We start from the raw sequence: 17,596 nt of genomic DNA on the forward strand, positions 1-17,596 counted from the left end.
CCCATAAAGTCCCAAATCTCGTGACCTCTTTAAACTTTTAATAATTTTTCTACGTTAAAGTATGGCGACTCTGTATGGCCCTAAAGAGGAGTGTTTTTGAGCTCTCTTCACATCGATTTGCCACTCATTCCTATGGAGCAAAGAAATCGCGCTTACGCTCAATTTTTTCGGAGACCGCTACGCGAATCTCTTAGACAGGTCATAGCACACCATTCCCGATCATTCTGTCACTGGTTGCCATGGTGATTGGGGGGCCGTGAGGAGTGTTTAGTTTCCTGTTAACATACAGTAAGAGTTGAGGGATTTTATTTTGAAAAGTAGGTGAATACCTAGTTCCTGTTATCATACAATGAGAGTTGGGGGCTTTTAATCACAGGTGTAATTGATCACATTAATTATGGCCCTGATCCATTGAAGCCCTGGTTTAGAGCATGCTGGCTCACTGAAATGGCATGATACAGTAAATAGTGTGCGTGTGTGTGTGTGTGTGTGGGTGTGTTAGTCAGCCTGCTCTGATTGGCTAATGTGAATCAGCTGTCTAGCAGCAATCTGAAGTTGCCGTGGCGATTGGCAACTGCTGCAGTGGGGCAGTTTATAATAGGAGTTAACCAGAGACGTACATGTCATAAAAGTGCTTCTACGACAGAAACCGTGACTCCTATCGCTTAGATTGTTCATGAGACCAGTTAGGAGTCTCTGATGAACAAATGGTGCGACATTTGGGTCTGTAGTTTCAAAAATGTGACCTCGGCGGCAGTTTCGAAAAGTAGTAACTTTTTTCTCTGATCCAAAAGATTCTGTGAAATTTAATATGGGGCCCTATGGGAGCGAAGCCTGCAGTTGCTCTCACGTTCAGGCATGTGTCGCCAAATGTGTAAGTCCGACTGATTCCATAGCTACATGTTTGCGACCGGCACAAAAATACCTACGTTTTGATGTATTAATTGTGTATGAGGAGTGGACGTTGTGGGCTATAGAGCAATTTGTTCGGAAAATTTTCAAAAGATTTCAAAGCTTTCCCGCACTCTAGCGATGATGTCACGCGCTCTAGCCCTTAACGACCCACGCAATACACACCCATTATAAAATCTGAAACGGTCTGAAAATTTCACAAAACGTAAACTGCGATTTCGTGAAAACCGTGCCAGCTATCAAAAAATTTCCATTTGGCCAAATAAAGTCCCAAGTCTCGTGACCCGTTTAAACTTTTAATCACGTTTCTACGTTAAAGTATGGCGACTCTGTATGGCCCCAAAGAGGAGTGTTTATGAGCACTCTTCACGTCGATTTTCAATGCATTCCAATGGAGCAAAAAAATCACGCTTTTCTCGGAAGCCGCTGCGCGAATCTCTTAGCCAGGTCATAGCACACGATTCCCGATCATTCCGCATGTTTTGATGTATTTTTTGTACAGGTGTTGGCAACGCTGCCGGAGGAGTAGCGTGCCAAAGTTTAGGCAGAAGCAGAAGAAGAAATAAGCCCGCAGGATAATAAACCAGTGTGCTTTGGCACACTGGAACTAGAAAATTTCGCAAGAAATTTTGACCAGTGTGCCTGGTGCTGGGGGATGGGTGGGGGCTAGGGGTGGTGTGTGAGTGGAAGGGGGGGGCAGATTCAGACTGTCTGAGGTCCATAGTGAGGTCATAACTGTAGGCCCTTTCGCTGCGTGCGTGTCTGTCAGTGGTTGCCATGGTGATTGGGGGGCCGTGAGGAGTGTTTAGTTTCCTGTTAACATACAGTAAGAGTTGAGGGATTTTATTTTGAAAAGTAGGTGAATACTTAGTTCCTGTTATCATACAATGAGAGTTGGGGGCTTGTAATCACAGGTGTAATTGATCACATTAATTATGGCCCTGATCCATTGAAGCCTGGTTTAGAGCATGCTGGCTCACTGAAATGGCGTGATACAGTAAATAGTGTGCGTGTGTGTGTGTGTGTGTGTGTTAGTCAGCCTGCTCTGATTGGCTAATGAGAATCAGCTGTCTAGCAGCAATCTGAAGTTGCCGTGGTGATTGGCCACTGCTGCAGTGGGGCAGTTTATAATAGGAGTTAACCAGAGACGTACATGTCATAAAAGTGCTTCTACGACAGAAACCGTGACTCCTATCGCTTAGATTGTTCATGAGACCAGTTAGGAGTCTCTGATGAACAAATGGTGCGACATTTGGGTCTGTAATGTCAAAAATGTGACTTCGGCGGCAGTTTTGAAAAGTATTAACTTTTTTCTCTGATCCAAAAGATTCTGTGAAATTTAATATGGGGCCCTATGGGAGCGAAGCCTGCAGTTGCTCTCACGTTCAGGCATGTGTTGCCAAATGTGTAAGTCCGACTGATTCCATAGCTACATGTTTGCGACCGGCACAAAAATACCTACGTTTTGATGTATTAATTGTGTATGAGGAGTGGACGTTGTGGGCTACAGAGCAATTTGTTCGGAAAATTTTCAAAAGATTTCAAAGCTTTCCCGCACTCTAGCGATGATGTCACGCGCTCTAGCCCTTAACGACCCACGCAATACACACCCATTATAAAATCTGAAACGGTCTGAAAAGTTCACAAAACGTAAACTGCGATTTCGTGAAAACCGTGCCAGCTATCAAAAAATTTCCATTTGGCCAAATAAAGTCCCAAGTCTCGTGACCCGTTTAAACTTTTAATCACGCTTCTACGTTAAAGTATTGGCGACTCTGTATGGCCCCAAAGAGGAGTGTTTATGAGCACTCTTCACGTCGATTTTCAATGCATTCCAATGGAGCAAAAAAATCACGCTTTCGCGCGATTTTCTCGGAAACCGCTGCGCGAATCTCTTAGCCAGGTCATAGCATACGATTCCCGATCATTCCGCACGTTTTGATGTACTTTTTGTACAGGTGTTGGCAACGCTGCCGGAGGAGTAGCGCGGCAAAGTTTAGGCAGAAGCAGCGGAAGAATAAGCCCGTCGAATAATAGACCAGTGTGCTTTGCACAAGGCTTTGCCTTGTGCTTCTAGGCACACTGGAACTAGAAAATTTCGCAAGAAATTTTGACCAGTGTGCCTGGTGCTGGGGCACGGGGGGGGGGGGGGTGGGGGCTAGGGGTGGTGTGTGTGTGGAGGGGGGGGCAGAATTCAGACTGTCTGTCCATAGTGAGGTCATCACTGTAGGCCCTTTCGCTGCGTGCGTGTCTGTCAGTGGTTGCCATGGTGATTGGGGGGCCGTGAGGAGTGTTTAGTTTCCTGTTAACATACAGTAAGAGTTGAGGGATTTTATTTTGAAAAGTAGGTGAATACCTAGTTCCTGTTATCATACAATGAGAGTTGGGGGCTTTTAATCACAGGTGTAATTGATCACATTAATTATGGCCCTGATCCATTGAAGCCCTGGTTTAGAGCATGCTGGCTCACTGAAATGGCGTGATACAGTAAATAGTGTGCGTGTGTGTGTGTGTGTGTGTGTGTGTTAGTCAGCCTGCTCTGATTGGCTAATGTGAATCAGCTGTCTAGCAGCAATCTGAAGTTGCCGTGGTGATTGGCCACTGCTGCAGTGGGGCAGTTTATAATAGGAGTTAACCAGAGACGTACATGTCATAAAAGTGCTTCTACGACAGAAACCGTGACTCCTATCGCTTAGATTGTTCATGAGACCAGGTAGGAGTCTCTGATGAACAAATGGTGCGACATTTGGGTCTGTAGTTTCAAAAATGTGACCTCGGCGGCAGTTTCGAAAAGTAGTAACTTTTTTCTCTGATCCAAAACATTCTGTGAAATTTAATATGGGGCCCTATGGGAGCGAAGCCTGCAGTTGCTCTCACGTTCAGGCATGTGTCGCCAAATGTGTAAGTCCGACTGATTCCATAGCTACATGTTTGCGACCGGCACAAAAATACCTACGTTTTGATGTATTAATTGTGTATGAGGAGTGGACGTTGTGGGCTACAGAGCAATTTGTTCGGAAAATTTTCAAAAGATTTCAAAGCTTTCCCGCACTCCAGCGATGATGTCACGCGCTCTAGCCCTTAACGACCCACGCAATACACACCCATTATAAAATCTGAAACGCAGGATGAGAATAAACTTTCACTGTGTTTTTGTTTCCATGTTTCATGATGTTAATCTGTTTGTCACACTCTTAAAGTGCCAGCCTGTTTGGCTAAATTATGAAGAAAATTGATCTGATCAAAAAAAAGTTAAAACATATTTGATATAGTTATAAAAGTTATGTTTATGTGTAAAGGAAGATTAGCTAGTAAACCTGGATCACTCACAGATCTGAAGCTCCACATGTTCCACCCTGTTATAGACCAGTATAAACCAGTCTACCCATTAGGATTATTATCTGAGTGCCTCAGATTGGCCAATATGTTTTCCTGACGATTAAACGTGTCAATATTCTTATATAATGACCAAAAAAATGATGAAAATCCATCTCTATTTTTCAAAAATCATAAGGATGAAATATTGCTGCATAACAGGAACAATCCTGGTACGGATCGTACCGCACTTGTACTTTACTGGAGTATTTTCTATTTTCTGCTTTATACTTCTACTCACTTCAGAGGGAAATATTATACTTTTCACTGCACTACATTTAACATCTGTAGTTAATATTTACTAAACACATTCAGATTATTAAAACAAAATATAATCCACTAATAAATTATGATGTGTTATTATAAATAAAACTACCCAGCAGTATATAAAGTCAGCTCCACCTTTACCAGCTGCAACATTCATGTTCACATCAATAATAATAATTATTATTATTATTATAAGAAACATTATAATGAAATCAATAATTCTGGGCCATTTTGCATTATGAGTACTTTTACTTGGAGTACTCTTACTTGAGAAAAGTAAGATATAGAAATACTCAGATCTGTGTAGAAATACTCTGTTGCATGTCTTGAATTAAAAATGTTACTCAAGTAAAAGAATAAAAGTATCAGCATCAAAATATACTTAAAGTACCAAAAATAAAAGTGCTTATTATGCAGAATAATATATATTATATTATGTTATGTAAGAATCATTTTAATGTTGGAGCTGGTTAAAGCAGTATAAAGTACAATATTTACCTCTGAGATGTAGTAGAGTAGAAGTATAAAGTAGCAGAAAATGGAAATACTCCAGTAAAGTACAAGTACCATACAGTACTTGAGTAAATGTACTTAGTTACATTCCACCACTGGTAGCCTCTACAGTACAGGCAGTTACTATAACAGCCTGATGCTGCTGTAAAAATACTACTCCCAGTACTGTACTATTTCTAATAGCACCTATAATACCACTGATACTAGTAATATTATGATCACAGTATATAATACATGTCAGTACTGTTACTGAGGTACAAGCAGTACTACTACTACCACCATCAGTGATGACATCAGCAGCGTCTCCTCACACATTCACAGTATTTATACAACAGCCAGTCTCACCTGTGTGTACTCTGCAGTCTTCAATCAGGTCCGCGGGAGTACAGCAGGTACTCTGTCCGACCCACCGATCCACCGACAGACCGACCGGACCGGAGCCGAGCTGCTGCTGCTGGGAGTCCTCTCCTCTCACAGTCCTCTCACAGTCTTCTGGAGCAGCTGCACCAAGTTCACACAGATTAACAGAGACAAGACAGGAAGAGACAGGAAGAGGCCTTCAAAATAAAGGCATGCCACATAAAAAAAATCTAAATAAAAGCATGGGGAGAAGATGGAATAGTAAGCCACCAAACAGGGTTTCAAACAGGAACCTGCAAGGAGGCCCCGGAGTCAAAATGAACTGCTGGGCCCTGTTAAACAATAATTCCCAAATTTGGGATCAATTAAATACATCTATACATCTATACATCTATACATCTATCTATCTATCTATCTATCTATCTATCTATCTGGTCTGTCAATTGATTCAAATATTTAATTGCAAATAATCTCAAATTAATCGCACATTTTTTATCTGTTCAAAATGTACCTTAAAGGGAGATTTGTCAAGTATTTAATTCTCTTATAAACATGGGAGTCGACAAATATGCAGCTTTATGCAAATGTATGTATATATTTACTATTAGAAATCAATAACAACACAAAACAATGACAAATATTGTCCAGAAACCCTCACAGGTACTGCATTTAGCATAAACAATATGCTCAAATCATATCATGGCAAACTGCAGCCCAACAGGCAACAACAGCTGCAGTGTGTCAGTGTGCTGACTTGACTATGACTTGCCTCAAACTGCATGTGATTATCATAAAGTGGGCATGTCTGTAAAGGGGAGACTCGTGGGTACCAATAGAACCCATTTTCATTCACGTATCTGGAGGTCAGAGGTCAAGGGACCCCTTTGAAAATGGTCATGACAGTTTTTCCTCGCCAAATTTAGCGCAAGTTTGGAGCGTTATTTAACCTCCTTCACGACAAGCTAGTATGACATGGTTGGTACCAATGGATTCATTAGGTTGACTAGTTTCATATGATACCAGTGTAGCTTTAAAACTGAACCGCTACAAGCTAAAAATCACAAGTTGCGTTAAAGAAATGAGTGGCATCAAAACAAATTTGCTCTGACAAATTTATCAATCTATCTGTTAACGTTATTCTCTGGAATACAACACTTTCATTTCTTGTCACTTATTTCTGTAATTGAGTTCTTATAGGGTCTTATAAAATACTGATAACTACTTGATTATTGATTACATAACGATTGATTATAATGCAGCAAAGTGCCATTTCACTTACATTAAACAAAAAAACTCAATTATGGAGAGAACTTGATAAGATGGAGATTTGTTTTACAGTGTACCTGGCCCCAGGTGTGCTGTAGTGTGCTCATGTGATTAAACAGTAAATATGGAAGATGCTACATAAAAACTAGAGCTGTCAAAGTTAACGCCATAATAACGCAAATGTATTTTAATGCCACTAATTTCTTTAATACATTAATGCAACTTTTGATTTTCTAGTTTTAGAGCCAGAGTGATGATACTAGTATCATATGAGACTAGAAAACCTAAAGAATCCATTGGTACCAACCATGTCATAATCGCTTGTTGTGAAAGGTTAAATAACTCTCCAAACTTACTTGCCCTAAATTTTGTCGAGCACATACTGTTTTAAAAGTGGTCCCTTGACCTCTGACCTCAGATCTTCCTTTAAGGTACATTTTGAACAGATAAAAAATGTGCAATTAATTTACAATTAATCGCGATTAACTTTGGACAATCATGCAATTAATCGGGATTATAAAAACGCAAATCTTGAGGTCATGATCAACGACCTTAACGTCAGAGGTCACTGAGCTTTTTCTTAAACACATTTTCTATCAAACCAGCAGAAACACTGTAATTAAAAGACTGCACATTAAGATACTTCGCTGAACTCTCTGGAGGCTGAATTATTTTGGTAACATGCTTTAAAACACGCTGGACGTCTAGAGGAACATATAAGACACGTTTATGACTCACAATACAGTAAGAAGAAGCAGTTTTCTGGGTTTATTTCCTCTGGTCTGAGCTGAGAAGTCTGCTGTCGCTGAGGTAGAAACCACATCCAGTTCTGAAACATCCTGTGAAGTTTACTAAACACTGAGAAGCAGAAGGTGTAGGCGGGTGGAGTCGCGGTGCTGCAGCGGGTTGGTGTTTTCTCAAAACAGTTTCTCTCTGAGCCATGCAGATAGTTGTAGGTCTTATTTTACTCCAGAAGTTGGAGGAGGATGGGGTGTTGGGGTGGAAACCCAAACTGTCTGCACGGCTGGATACGACCTGAGGTAAGTGAGAAAATACAGCTTTGTTTCTGTGTGATTTAGGTGAACTGACCTTTTAATCAGTCTGCTGCGGAGACGTTTAACAGTGCAGCAGCGCCTCTCTGTGGCTAAACAACCACATTACATGAGGATCACTTAGAACAGGGGACACGGTGAGCCTCCAATGCTTTGGGATGATTTCGAGCCCATATTTATCTATATCTATTATCTATTAGTAGCTCCTGTCTGCAGTGTACTCATGGATGTACAAACAACTATCACTGGATTAATATGAGACTGAAGAAAACTTAAAAATGTGACAATTCTTAGTCAAATTCTGCAGTTATAAGAATCATTTTTGTTTCTATGACTTCTAAGTGGATTTATGGACGTTTATTCCTGATGGACATCAGAGATGATATCCACGGAAAGCTTAAGTCAAACTGAATCTAAAAATATGGAGCATAACAAATCAGCAGCCAAACTACAATAACTAACTTCCTGTCCCTTTCACCTCACACAGCATCTTTGCCTTTGCCCCCGACTCCAGTGGAAAATTCACGTTTTCTTTTCACCATCAGGTTTTAAAGGTGTAACAATGTCAGTGAGGCTCCAAACAGCATCTGTAGTTACATCTGGATCACTGAGGAGAAGAGAGAAACCACAGTCATATGTTTTGGTCATATAAAGCAGTCAAATATTTTGGGTTTTTCTCTAAATAAAATAAAAAACATCGTACTACTTGGGAAAATACCAGAAGAGATCAAGAAGAAAGATTCTCACCTGTTCTTAGTTATAATTAAATTAAAAGGAATTATCTTACAAACTGATATTTATGTAATCAGTTATTATTTCCGTACGCTGTGTAACTCCAGTATTACTATTAAATACAATATCATTTCTTAAAATGCAAATAATGATAAAAATCAAATCAAAAAGAAGAGACGGACAGAAAAGCTGCAATCATTACTATCAATTCAAGAAATTCATAATAAATTAATTAATGTAACAACGTGTTGTTTGGCACTGCTGTTAATAATTACTTTCATTATCATTTAGCCTGATAATTACTTCCTAAATTAATCTAATTGATTAGTCTAATAAAATGTCAAAAATAAATAGTGAAATCACAACTTCTCAAAGCTGAAATATTTTTTTCTATTCGACCATCAGTCAAACAGTTAAAGATTTGTTATTAATTTATTATCACACATGAGAGAAAAGCAGTAAATCTTCACATTAGAGACACAGGAACCAGAGAGAATTCATTTTGAGTGAATTGCCGTAGACGTAGTCTCTCAACTCCAACTCGTCTCACATCTCAAGTTGCTAATCGGACTGTAGACAATGAGCAGCGCACGGAAGAGGAAGTCTTGGCCCGGATATCGGCTGGAAATAATGTATAGCCACGCAGCCAAGCAATGGAACAATCCCATTGGCTGTTAGTGGAGTAAACCAGGGAGATGATCACTTCCTGTTGGACGACAGCAATACATCATCTCTGCAGCACTCTGTAGTGCTCGAACACCACTGTCCCAGCTTTTATTTTGAAAGTGGGGGTTTTGAAAGAGGCACTTCCAGGTCAAATGATGCTCAGGTCTGTGTGCTCGGGGGATCCAGACCGCCAGAAGGGAGCTTTGAATATTTAATAATTATCTTCTGTTAGGTTTAAAGGAACAGCGTCCATGTCTCAATGACACACACTGTTCCTTTAAACCTAATTCTGCTCGTACAATATGACTTCAGCTCTCTCACTCGTTCATCACTTCCTCCTTCAGTCGCTGATTTGCTTCCACGTGTTTCGGGTGAATCAATGAGGACACTGAGCGCGGGCGCCGTTCCACCAGCTACAGGTTTAATATCAGATCAACAACAGTAGAAAAACAGAGGCAGAGGCTACCAGACAAAAAGAAGAGTAGGAAATCCAACAGCATCCAACAGGCTCTTTAAAATAATTCCTCTGTACAGTATTTACACACACACACGCACGCACACACACACATACACAGAGTACAGTACAGCTACACACTGAGGAGGAGGAGTCTGAGGACGCAGCATCAGTCCCAACGCTGCCCTCTGATTGGTCCGTCCTCCTCCGTCCACAGTATTTTTTTATTTCCTGTGAAGCTGAGAAACTTCCAGGTCAAAGTGTGACGACGTCTGGTGGAGTCAGAGAGGTCAGAGGTCACGGCAGATAGAGTCTGGGGGTCGGAGGACGTCGCAGAAATGTGAGGAGGAAATAAAAAACTGAGACGACTGAAGGCTCGGCCAGACAGGAAGTGACCGCCCGTCCTTCCCCCCCCCGCCGCAGCCGCCCAGAACGGTCCGACAACACGACCAGCAGCACCTCAACGTGTCTCCACCCACCAGGTCCTCTTTGTCCAAGTGCCAAAACGTCTGCTGCCCACCCACCCGAGCACCATGGTACCGTCTGGAACCAGCAGGACCAGCAGAACCAGCAGGATCAGTAGGACCAGCAGGACCAGTAGAATCCTCCCGAAGTCTCAGCAGTCCAGCGAGGGGCGAAGCGGCCGGCTGGACGTCCAGGCAGAGAAATCAAACGTACACAAACACCATTGAACTGATGTCGAAACAGAAATGCTTCCTCATCTGATCCAGTCACATGACTCTGGGCAGGGTGGAGGTCAGCCAATCAGGTGTGCCTGCAGACAGGTGAGAGAACGTTATTGGTCAACAGGGAACGACAACGCAGCGACCTGTAACTCGACATGTGGTTAGTCGTCGTGTTTCCATTCAGCTGTCAAGAGAATTTAAAGTGAACTTTTGAAATGTCCCAAAAAACAAATGTGAGTTAGGAGCGTTTCCATCAACTGGTTTGGAGCGAAATCATGCCAAAATCTAAAATAAATGATTAAATAAATAAATGATTCGATAAAAAAATAATTAAACATAATTAATTAAATAAATAATAATTAAAATCATTAAATGTAGCAAAAATAATATTAAAAATAAACATAGCCATTAATTAATTGATAAAATGTGACAAATTGATATTTCTGTTTTAATTTGCTTCTTCATTTATTTATGTATTTTTGTAATATTCCCTTATTTATTTAGTCTTCTGTTTAATTTTCCCTTTCATTTATCTATCTACTATCTCTATACATTTTTGCATTTAGTTTTTATTTATATGTTTTTGCGATTATTTTTTATTTTACATTTATTTTTAAATGTATGTATATATGTATGTATGTATGTATGTATGTAGTTTATGTATTTATTTTTATTAATTTTAAATTGATATATTTATGCATTTTTTTTTCATTCATTTTTTATTTTATTTATTCTTATTAATTTATTTATGTATTTTGCATTTATTTTTGTATTTATTCATTTATTTCTGCATTTACTTTTTTTTTAACTTATTTTATATTTATTTTTAAATGTATGTATTTACTTATATATTTATGGATTTGTTTATTTATAATTTCAGCATAATTTTTCCTTTGCATTTCACCTCTTATTTTTTTCTCCAAACTTATTTATTTCTGTATTCTTTTCTTTACACATTTCTTTTTATATTTCTTTATGCATTTATGCCTGATTATGCAGATGAGCGGGCCGTCACTCATCATGTGTCTAAGATAAATAAATAAGCAAATTAAAACAGAAATATAAATTTACGTATGCTACATTTTATCAATTAATTAATGTCTACATTTATTTTTAATATTATTTTTGATACATTTAATGACATTTATTTATCGTCATTTATTTATTCATTTATTTTTTATTTTGGCAGGTTCCGTCCTCCACACCGCGTGGCTGTAATCTGCCAGTAAACAGAGTAGAAGAAGATTTTATTGTTATTTTGTGACATCAGAAAATTGACCGTGAACAGAAAGCTGCTGCTTCAGAGTCAGTTAATCCACTAAAGACATTAAAGAGAAACTCAACACTGAACTGCTGCACTGACCTTTGACCTCTGAGGTCAACCTGTTGCAGTCACATCCAACACTGATGGAAATTTGTACTAAAAGTGTAACAAGGTAAATATTTGCACCACATTTCTTTTAGTGCATCAGAAAACAATGGCTGTTGTGACCACCAGGTGGTGCTGCAGACACAGTGGGATAAGATCACTGCAGAAGACAGGAAGACACACCAATAGGTATGGAAGAATACAAAATATAAAAGATGTAATAAAAGGTGAGAGTCTTACCGTTTTCACCTCCGTGCGGGCGGGTACATGGACGGGGCGGACGCTTGCTGACTGGCGACGATGGCTGAGGACGAGAGGCCTGAGAGACAGACAGAGAGAGAATCAGACAGATCCAACATGGCAGACACATGAATCACACATGTTCAGTGTGTGTTATGTTATTGTGTATAACAAAAGAGTTTAGAAGCAAAGAGACGAAACTCTGGTGCTATTTTGACAACAGCTGCTAGATGCCGCTGCCACCATTTTGGACTGAAAACAACATGAGTCTGTTTCCACGGATCTATAAAGAGACGTCTGTAAATGATCTGTAAAGGATACATTTTTTTGAGGTAAATCAACTTCCCACTAGGAACACTTAAATATCCCTCATTTAAATCATTAGCTCCTAAAAGTTGTAAAATGAACTAATAGCTGAATCCAGAGTTCCTGTCCTCACTGTCGTCCTGACGTTGTCGAATCAGAAATGGAGGAAATAAATCTTGTTTGTGTCTGTGGTCACCCAGAGCTACGATAGTACATCATATCTGTACCGAGACCGGACAAACTCTGTGTAGAAATCACAGACTGTCTATGGTAGAAACAACAACGTCGCAGCCGTATTTATGCCTAGATGACTTTATGTTGAGTGTTGATGGAGCAGCTGCATAGCCTGGCACTGATTCATCCAAACTCCATTCAGAAAACAAGCATTTTAAAAGTTGTTTGCTTGTTGTCTTGCAGACAGACCTGGCAAAGCATGAGTTCAGACTTTTTACTAATCAACATCATTATGTAGTTATTTCAGCATCATTTTGATCTGTTTATTGATATTAAATCACTGCACAATCTGTTTATTTTGGGTTCATACCGCAGTAGTGACGTGTGGCTGCTAGATACAGTCAGTGCGATGGCACTGTATGTGAATACAGCTCGGGTGATGTTATGATCCCAGACACGACGGCGTTTGGTTTTCTGACATACCTGGGACTTCCACAACATGTACAAAGCAGCAACAGAGGTTATTTCTTCCATGGTTGATGGAGGAAAGAAATGTTGTTGGTATCTATGGAGACAAGCTCCTCCTCCTCTCCGGCGCGTCTAGCGCGAATGAACACAAATGATACCGGCGGTCCAAGTAAAGCGAGGCGAAAATTTGCTTTGCTCTTGGTCTGAACACGACTTTAGAAGATCTTTGATTTGACCGTTCTTTTTTAAATCCAACCTAAATTTATGGAAGTAATTTAAATCGTTGGACTAAACTAGAAGAAAAAATAAACAAACTGCCAAAAAACAAATATGTTCAAAGATCGATGCCAAGTGGTTCTGGAAGACGTCTGACGGACCGACACTCCATGTTTGACATTTTCTGCAATCAAACTCAGCTGCAGCTGGAAACATGTGGATGTGTCGTCTGCGGTTATCTACAAACGGACGTCTCCGTCACAGTGCTACAGTGTGTTCGTCTCACCTGAGGCGTAGGACAGGTCGTACTGTCCCGACAGCAGCGGGTAGCCCAGGTGATGATGGGAAGGCAGCATGCGTTGGGACGGTGAGGATCGCGGCCGGTCGCCCTCTCTCTCCCGCTCCCTGTCTCTTTCTCTGTCTCTCTCGCGGTCGTGCGGCGTCTTGTTGTCCTGGATGGACGGGGATTTGCTCTTGTACTGGCTGGCGTGCTGCTGCAGCAGGTCCAGAGCTTTGGCCTCGCCGGGCGGCTTCACCGTGGGACTGGACCTGGAGGGCTTCTCCCCCTCCTCCCCCGCCGCCATCTTCCCGCCGTACGAGGGGAAGGAGTAACCGGCTGGCAGGTACGAGCCTGAGGACAGAGACACGTCAGCTGACACAAACATTATGTAACATCGCCAGCACCTGACCTTTGAGAACCAGAACTGATGTTTGAACCCTAATGTTGTGCTCCTGGACCCTCGCTGGGTAAAATAGAGGTTATTTAAGTCACCTGACTCCTCTCCAGGTCAGACCCTCCTCTTACCAGGGTAGTTCTGCATCATGACGGAGGGCATGCCTCTGTAGCCGGGGTGGCTGGGCTCGTAGCCGTGGCTGTAGGCGTAAGGTCCGTGCATGTAGGGCATGTAGCCCTGGTGCTGGGCCAGGGGGGAGGAGAACTGCATGTGGGGGGGGCGCACCTCCTTCCCTCCCCCCCGGTGCTCCTCTGGAGGCAGCTGAGTCCTGCCCTCCGCCCCCTCCTTGGCCTCCTCTTTCTGGAGATTCTCTTTCGGCCGCGGCCTCTCCTCCTTCCCTTTCCTGTCGCGCTCCCTCTCCCTATCCTCCTTCCATCGCTCCTCCTCCTGCGGTTTGGGAGCGTCGGAGTATTTGTTGGGGTAGACGTACGGCCACAAGCGCGAGTCCGGCTCCTGCAGAGAAGAAGAAACGTTAGTAAAGGCAGCTGACAGTGGTGATACCTCATGTATATGTACAATATATATATATATATATATATATAGAAATGTTCCCCTCGCCGTATATATATATATACACACAGCAGCAGCTGAGGATTAAATATTCTCATCATGATATTTTACAATCACATTGTCTGACAGAACAAACAAAATCAGTTTCACTGACATTTAAAATAAGTGATCAGAGAAAGCAACGTCTCAGTAACGAACAGCTAGATATCTGTTACCACATCTATACGAGCTGCAAAAGTGTTTTTGATGTGCATGTAAAACACAAAAAAATATGAGTGAAACAACTCTAAACTATATTATAAAAGTGGCTGCTGAAGGACAGACGCTCCACTCCTGAAACCACCACAGAGCCGTGACTGAGCCAAAGAAAAAAGCCGGAGAACAGCCAGAACAAGATGTAGCTGGATGTTGTGGGGATGCTGTGTAAAACTACAGTTACCTGTCTGTACCACATGGCGGGCTCTACACCTGCTGGCCTGCCTGGCTCCACCCCCTGCTTGGCCTCCTCTTTCGCATGATGCCCTGCTTCACTCAGCTTCATCTTCAGACCCTCAGGCTGGGCGGCGGGAGCTTTTTGGTCCTCTCCCTTCGCCATGATGACCGACTTGGCCTGTTCTGCAGCCGGCGGGGGTTCTTTGGACTTGCCGGGGTTCAGCCCCCCCTTGGCGCCCAGGTCGGTGAGGCTGGGGGCTCTGGACAAGGTGGGGGGCACCGAGGCCTTCTGCTTCCACTCCTCCTTCCCACAAGCCTCCCGCTCTTTGCTCTCGGCCTTCTTGTCGACCAGTCGCTGCCTCTCCTCGTACTGCTGGCGGTACGCAGGGTTAGAGGCCAGCAGGTGGGCGTGATAGGCCTGGTCAGGTGTGTAGGAGTAGGGGGGGACGTAGTACTGGTTGTAGTACAGCGGCTGGGTGTACATGTTGGAGCGCTGCTGGATGACGGACGGCTGCGGAGGCCCTGGGTCCACCTTCCTCTCCTCCTGAGGCTCCACCTTCAGTTTGACCTCCTCGCTGACCTCTGGATCCTCCTCCTTCTTCACCTTCACCTGAGCTCCTTCCACATGAGGCGGTGCCGCGGGCGCTGCTCCCGGGCTGGGGTTGGGGTAGCTGGGGGAGTAGTAGGATTCGTAGTTGGGGTAGTAGGGCGACTCCTTGCTGGGAGCCTGAGGGGGGAACAGCGCCTTCTTGGCCCCTTCACGCGGCCCCTGGTCAGGCTCGGTTTTGACCTTCACCCCCTCCGCCTTCCCCTCGCCGTCCTCCCCGGCGTCAGAGATGTCGGAGTAGGCGGGGCTGCTGGTTTTGACGGACGCGTTGTCGGCTCCGTTTTGGTTGAGGTGGGGCCCGATGCCGGCCTCAATCCTGCTGGCCACGCCGATGGACGGACTGGGCGCGTTGTCCGAGAAGCTGTACACCTTGTCGGCCTCGGCTTTGATGCTGGCCAGCCGGCTCTGGTGAGCTTCTGAGGAGCCGTTGAGCAAACCGTCCGACGACTCCGAGTACGGGCTCTTCCCCTCCTCCGGCCGCCCCCCCTTACCCTTCGGACTGTCCCCCTCCTTCCCTCCCTCCCTCTTCTTCTTGTCCTTCTTTTTCTTGTCCTTGGCGAGGGTGGGGCTGGAGGCGGGGTCAACCAGCGGCGGCGGTTTAGGCTGGATGTTCTTCAGCTGGGGGCTCTTGGGGATGGGCTGTACCACGGAGCCCAGAGCTGGGGAGGACGCCTGCAGGGCGTATGGCGAGGGCGCATTTGGGGCGGCGGGAGCAGCAGGGCGGCTCTGCTTTAAGCCTTTCTGGGTCAGTTTATCAGGTTTGCCTCCGGCCGCCATCTTCTTAGCCTTTCTGTCGTCCATCCCGTCGTTGCTGGCCTCGTCTGTCAAACACGCCGCCTCCTCGCCGCCGTCCGTCACCTCAGGCTCAGCCTCTCCTGCCTTCTTCTTCCCTTTTGATGTCAGCTTCCCCGGCGATGGGGATGGGGCGTCAAAGCCCCGTCCTTTCGGTGTCGTGGAGCGGGCGGGGGAGATGGCGGCACCGTTGCAGGAGGCGGGGTCAGGGTGGAGGGCGGGGTCGTCCCCGTATTCACTGTCTCCATCCTGGTCCAATCGGACGTCGTGGTCGTTATGGGCTCGAGCCTGGTGGTACTTGAGCCCGTTGATGTGCTTGTACTTCTTGTTGCAGTTGGGGTGAGGGCAGTCGATGAGCACGGGGGAGGGGCAGGTCCGGTCCAGCTGTGGCGGGGGCAGGGGGTCCGGTTTACTCCCCGGGAGGGGGACCGCAGCGCCGGTGGAGTTGGTTCTCATTCGCTTTGAAGCCTTGGTGTCCTCCGAGCTGGAGGTGGGCTCCATATCGGAGGCGGGTTTGGTCTTCCTCTTGGCGGACGACGGGCTGGCCTTAGCGTCCTCGGCGCCGCCGGCCGTCTGACTGCCTCTCCGTCCTTTGCTGTTAGCTGCGGCGCCGCGCGTCTTGCTGCTCCCGCTGCCTTTGTTGTCTGAGGAGTTGCTGTTGTCGTTCAACGGCGTGTTGCTGCTGGGACGCATCCTCTTTCCCCGACCGCGGCCGCTCCGCATCTCCACGTCACTGGTGGGAGACTCACAGAACCTGCAAACACACAGGAAGTTAGAGAGCAGCTAACTGGGTTAGAGCTAGCATCCTTTACCTGCACAAAGGGATCTGACAACTAAACAACTGTCCAACAAGGTACCTTTAATACCTCTGGTGCCATCATGTGATGTGTGACAGAGGTGATTCTCTAGTCTTTGCACTCAAGTCCAAAGTCCTAAACTTTGCATTTCGAGTCCTAAACAAGTCATAATGTGCTCTTCACCAAATGTGAATTTTAACAACAGAGTAACTGGCGCTCAGTAACGTCAGTTCTTCATGGTTCTCTCCAGCAACTTGATTGGATGCTGTCGAATCGGTTCAAACAAAAAGGATCTGGGGAATTTAGTGTAAGATAATCAAATAATCAAACTCGAGTCTGACTTGAGTCCACACCTCTGACGTGTACTGACGGATCAGTGTGCTGATGTATACTGATTTATAGATCATGTATATTGAAGTGGATTCAGTGTGTCTGTACCTTGGAGGGGCCCAGTCATGTCTTGTGCAGTCCAGCAGGGTCCCAACGTACGTTTTGTTCCTCCAGGTGACGTTGACAACCAGCATGCCTACAGACAGACAGACACAGACAGTTAATGTACATTTCCGCAGTGACTGAGAACAATGACAGCCACAGAACGTGTTGCTGCAGCAGGAAACAGACGTGACAGATTGACTTCCCTCCCTGCTGGGAAGCAGATGTTAAATGGT

At 44.2% G+C, this 17,596-nt stretch overlaps 2 protein-coding genes across 3 annotated transcripts in view; both read right to left on the reverse strand.

The window, feature by feature from the left end:
- Positions 1-5,628, reverse strand: part of gramd2ab (GRAM domain containing 2Ab) — a 42,175-nt gene extending 36,547 nt beyond the window's left edge. The window contains exon 1 of the mRNA XM_074633415.1: positions 5,413-5,628. The gene's annotated coding sequence lies outside the window, so the exon portion shown is untranslated. The remainder of the gene's footprint in view (positions 1-5,412) is intronic.
- A 3,915-nt stretch (positions 5,629-9,543) lies between these two features.
- LOC141766481 (zinc finger protein 609-like) overlaps positions 9,544-17,596 on the reverse strand; it is a 44,388-nt gene continuing 36,335 nt past the window's right edge. For both annotated transcript variants that reach the window (XM_074633382.1, XM_074633383.1), the window contains 6 exons: positions 17,367-17,454; positions 14,740-16,885; positions 13,862-14,243; positions 13,343-13,687; positions 11,893-11,971; positions 9,544-10,372 (listed from right to left, as the gene is read on the reverse strand). In XM_074633382.1, the coding sequence (XP_074489483.1) occupies positions 11,898-11,971; positions 13,343-13,687; positions 13,862-14,243; positions 14,740-16,885; positions 17,367-17,454 (3,035 nt within the window). In that variant the 3' untranslated portion in view covers positions 9,544-10,372; positions 11,893-11,897. The remainder of the gene's footprint in view (positions 10,373-11,892; positions 11,972-13,342; positions 13,688-13,861; positions 14,244-14,739; positions 16,886-17,366; positions 17,455-17,596) is intronic.

The sequence above is a fragment of the Sebastes fasciatus genome, chromosome 4 (genome assembly GCF_043250625.1).
Source record: "Sebastes fasciatus isolate fSebFas1 chromosome 4, fSebFas1.pri, whole genome shotgun sequence".
Taxonomy (NCBI): Eukaryota; Metazoa; Chordata; class Actinopteri; order Perciformes; family Sebastidae; genus Sebastes; species Sebastes fasciatus.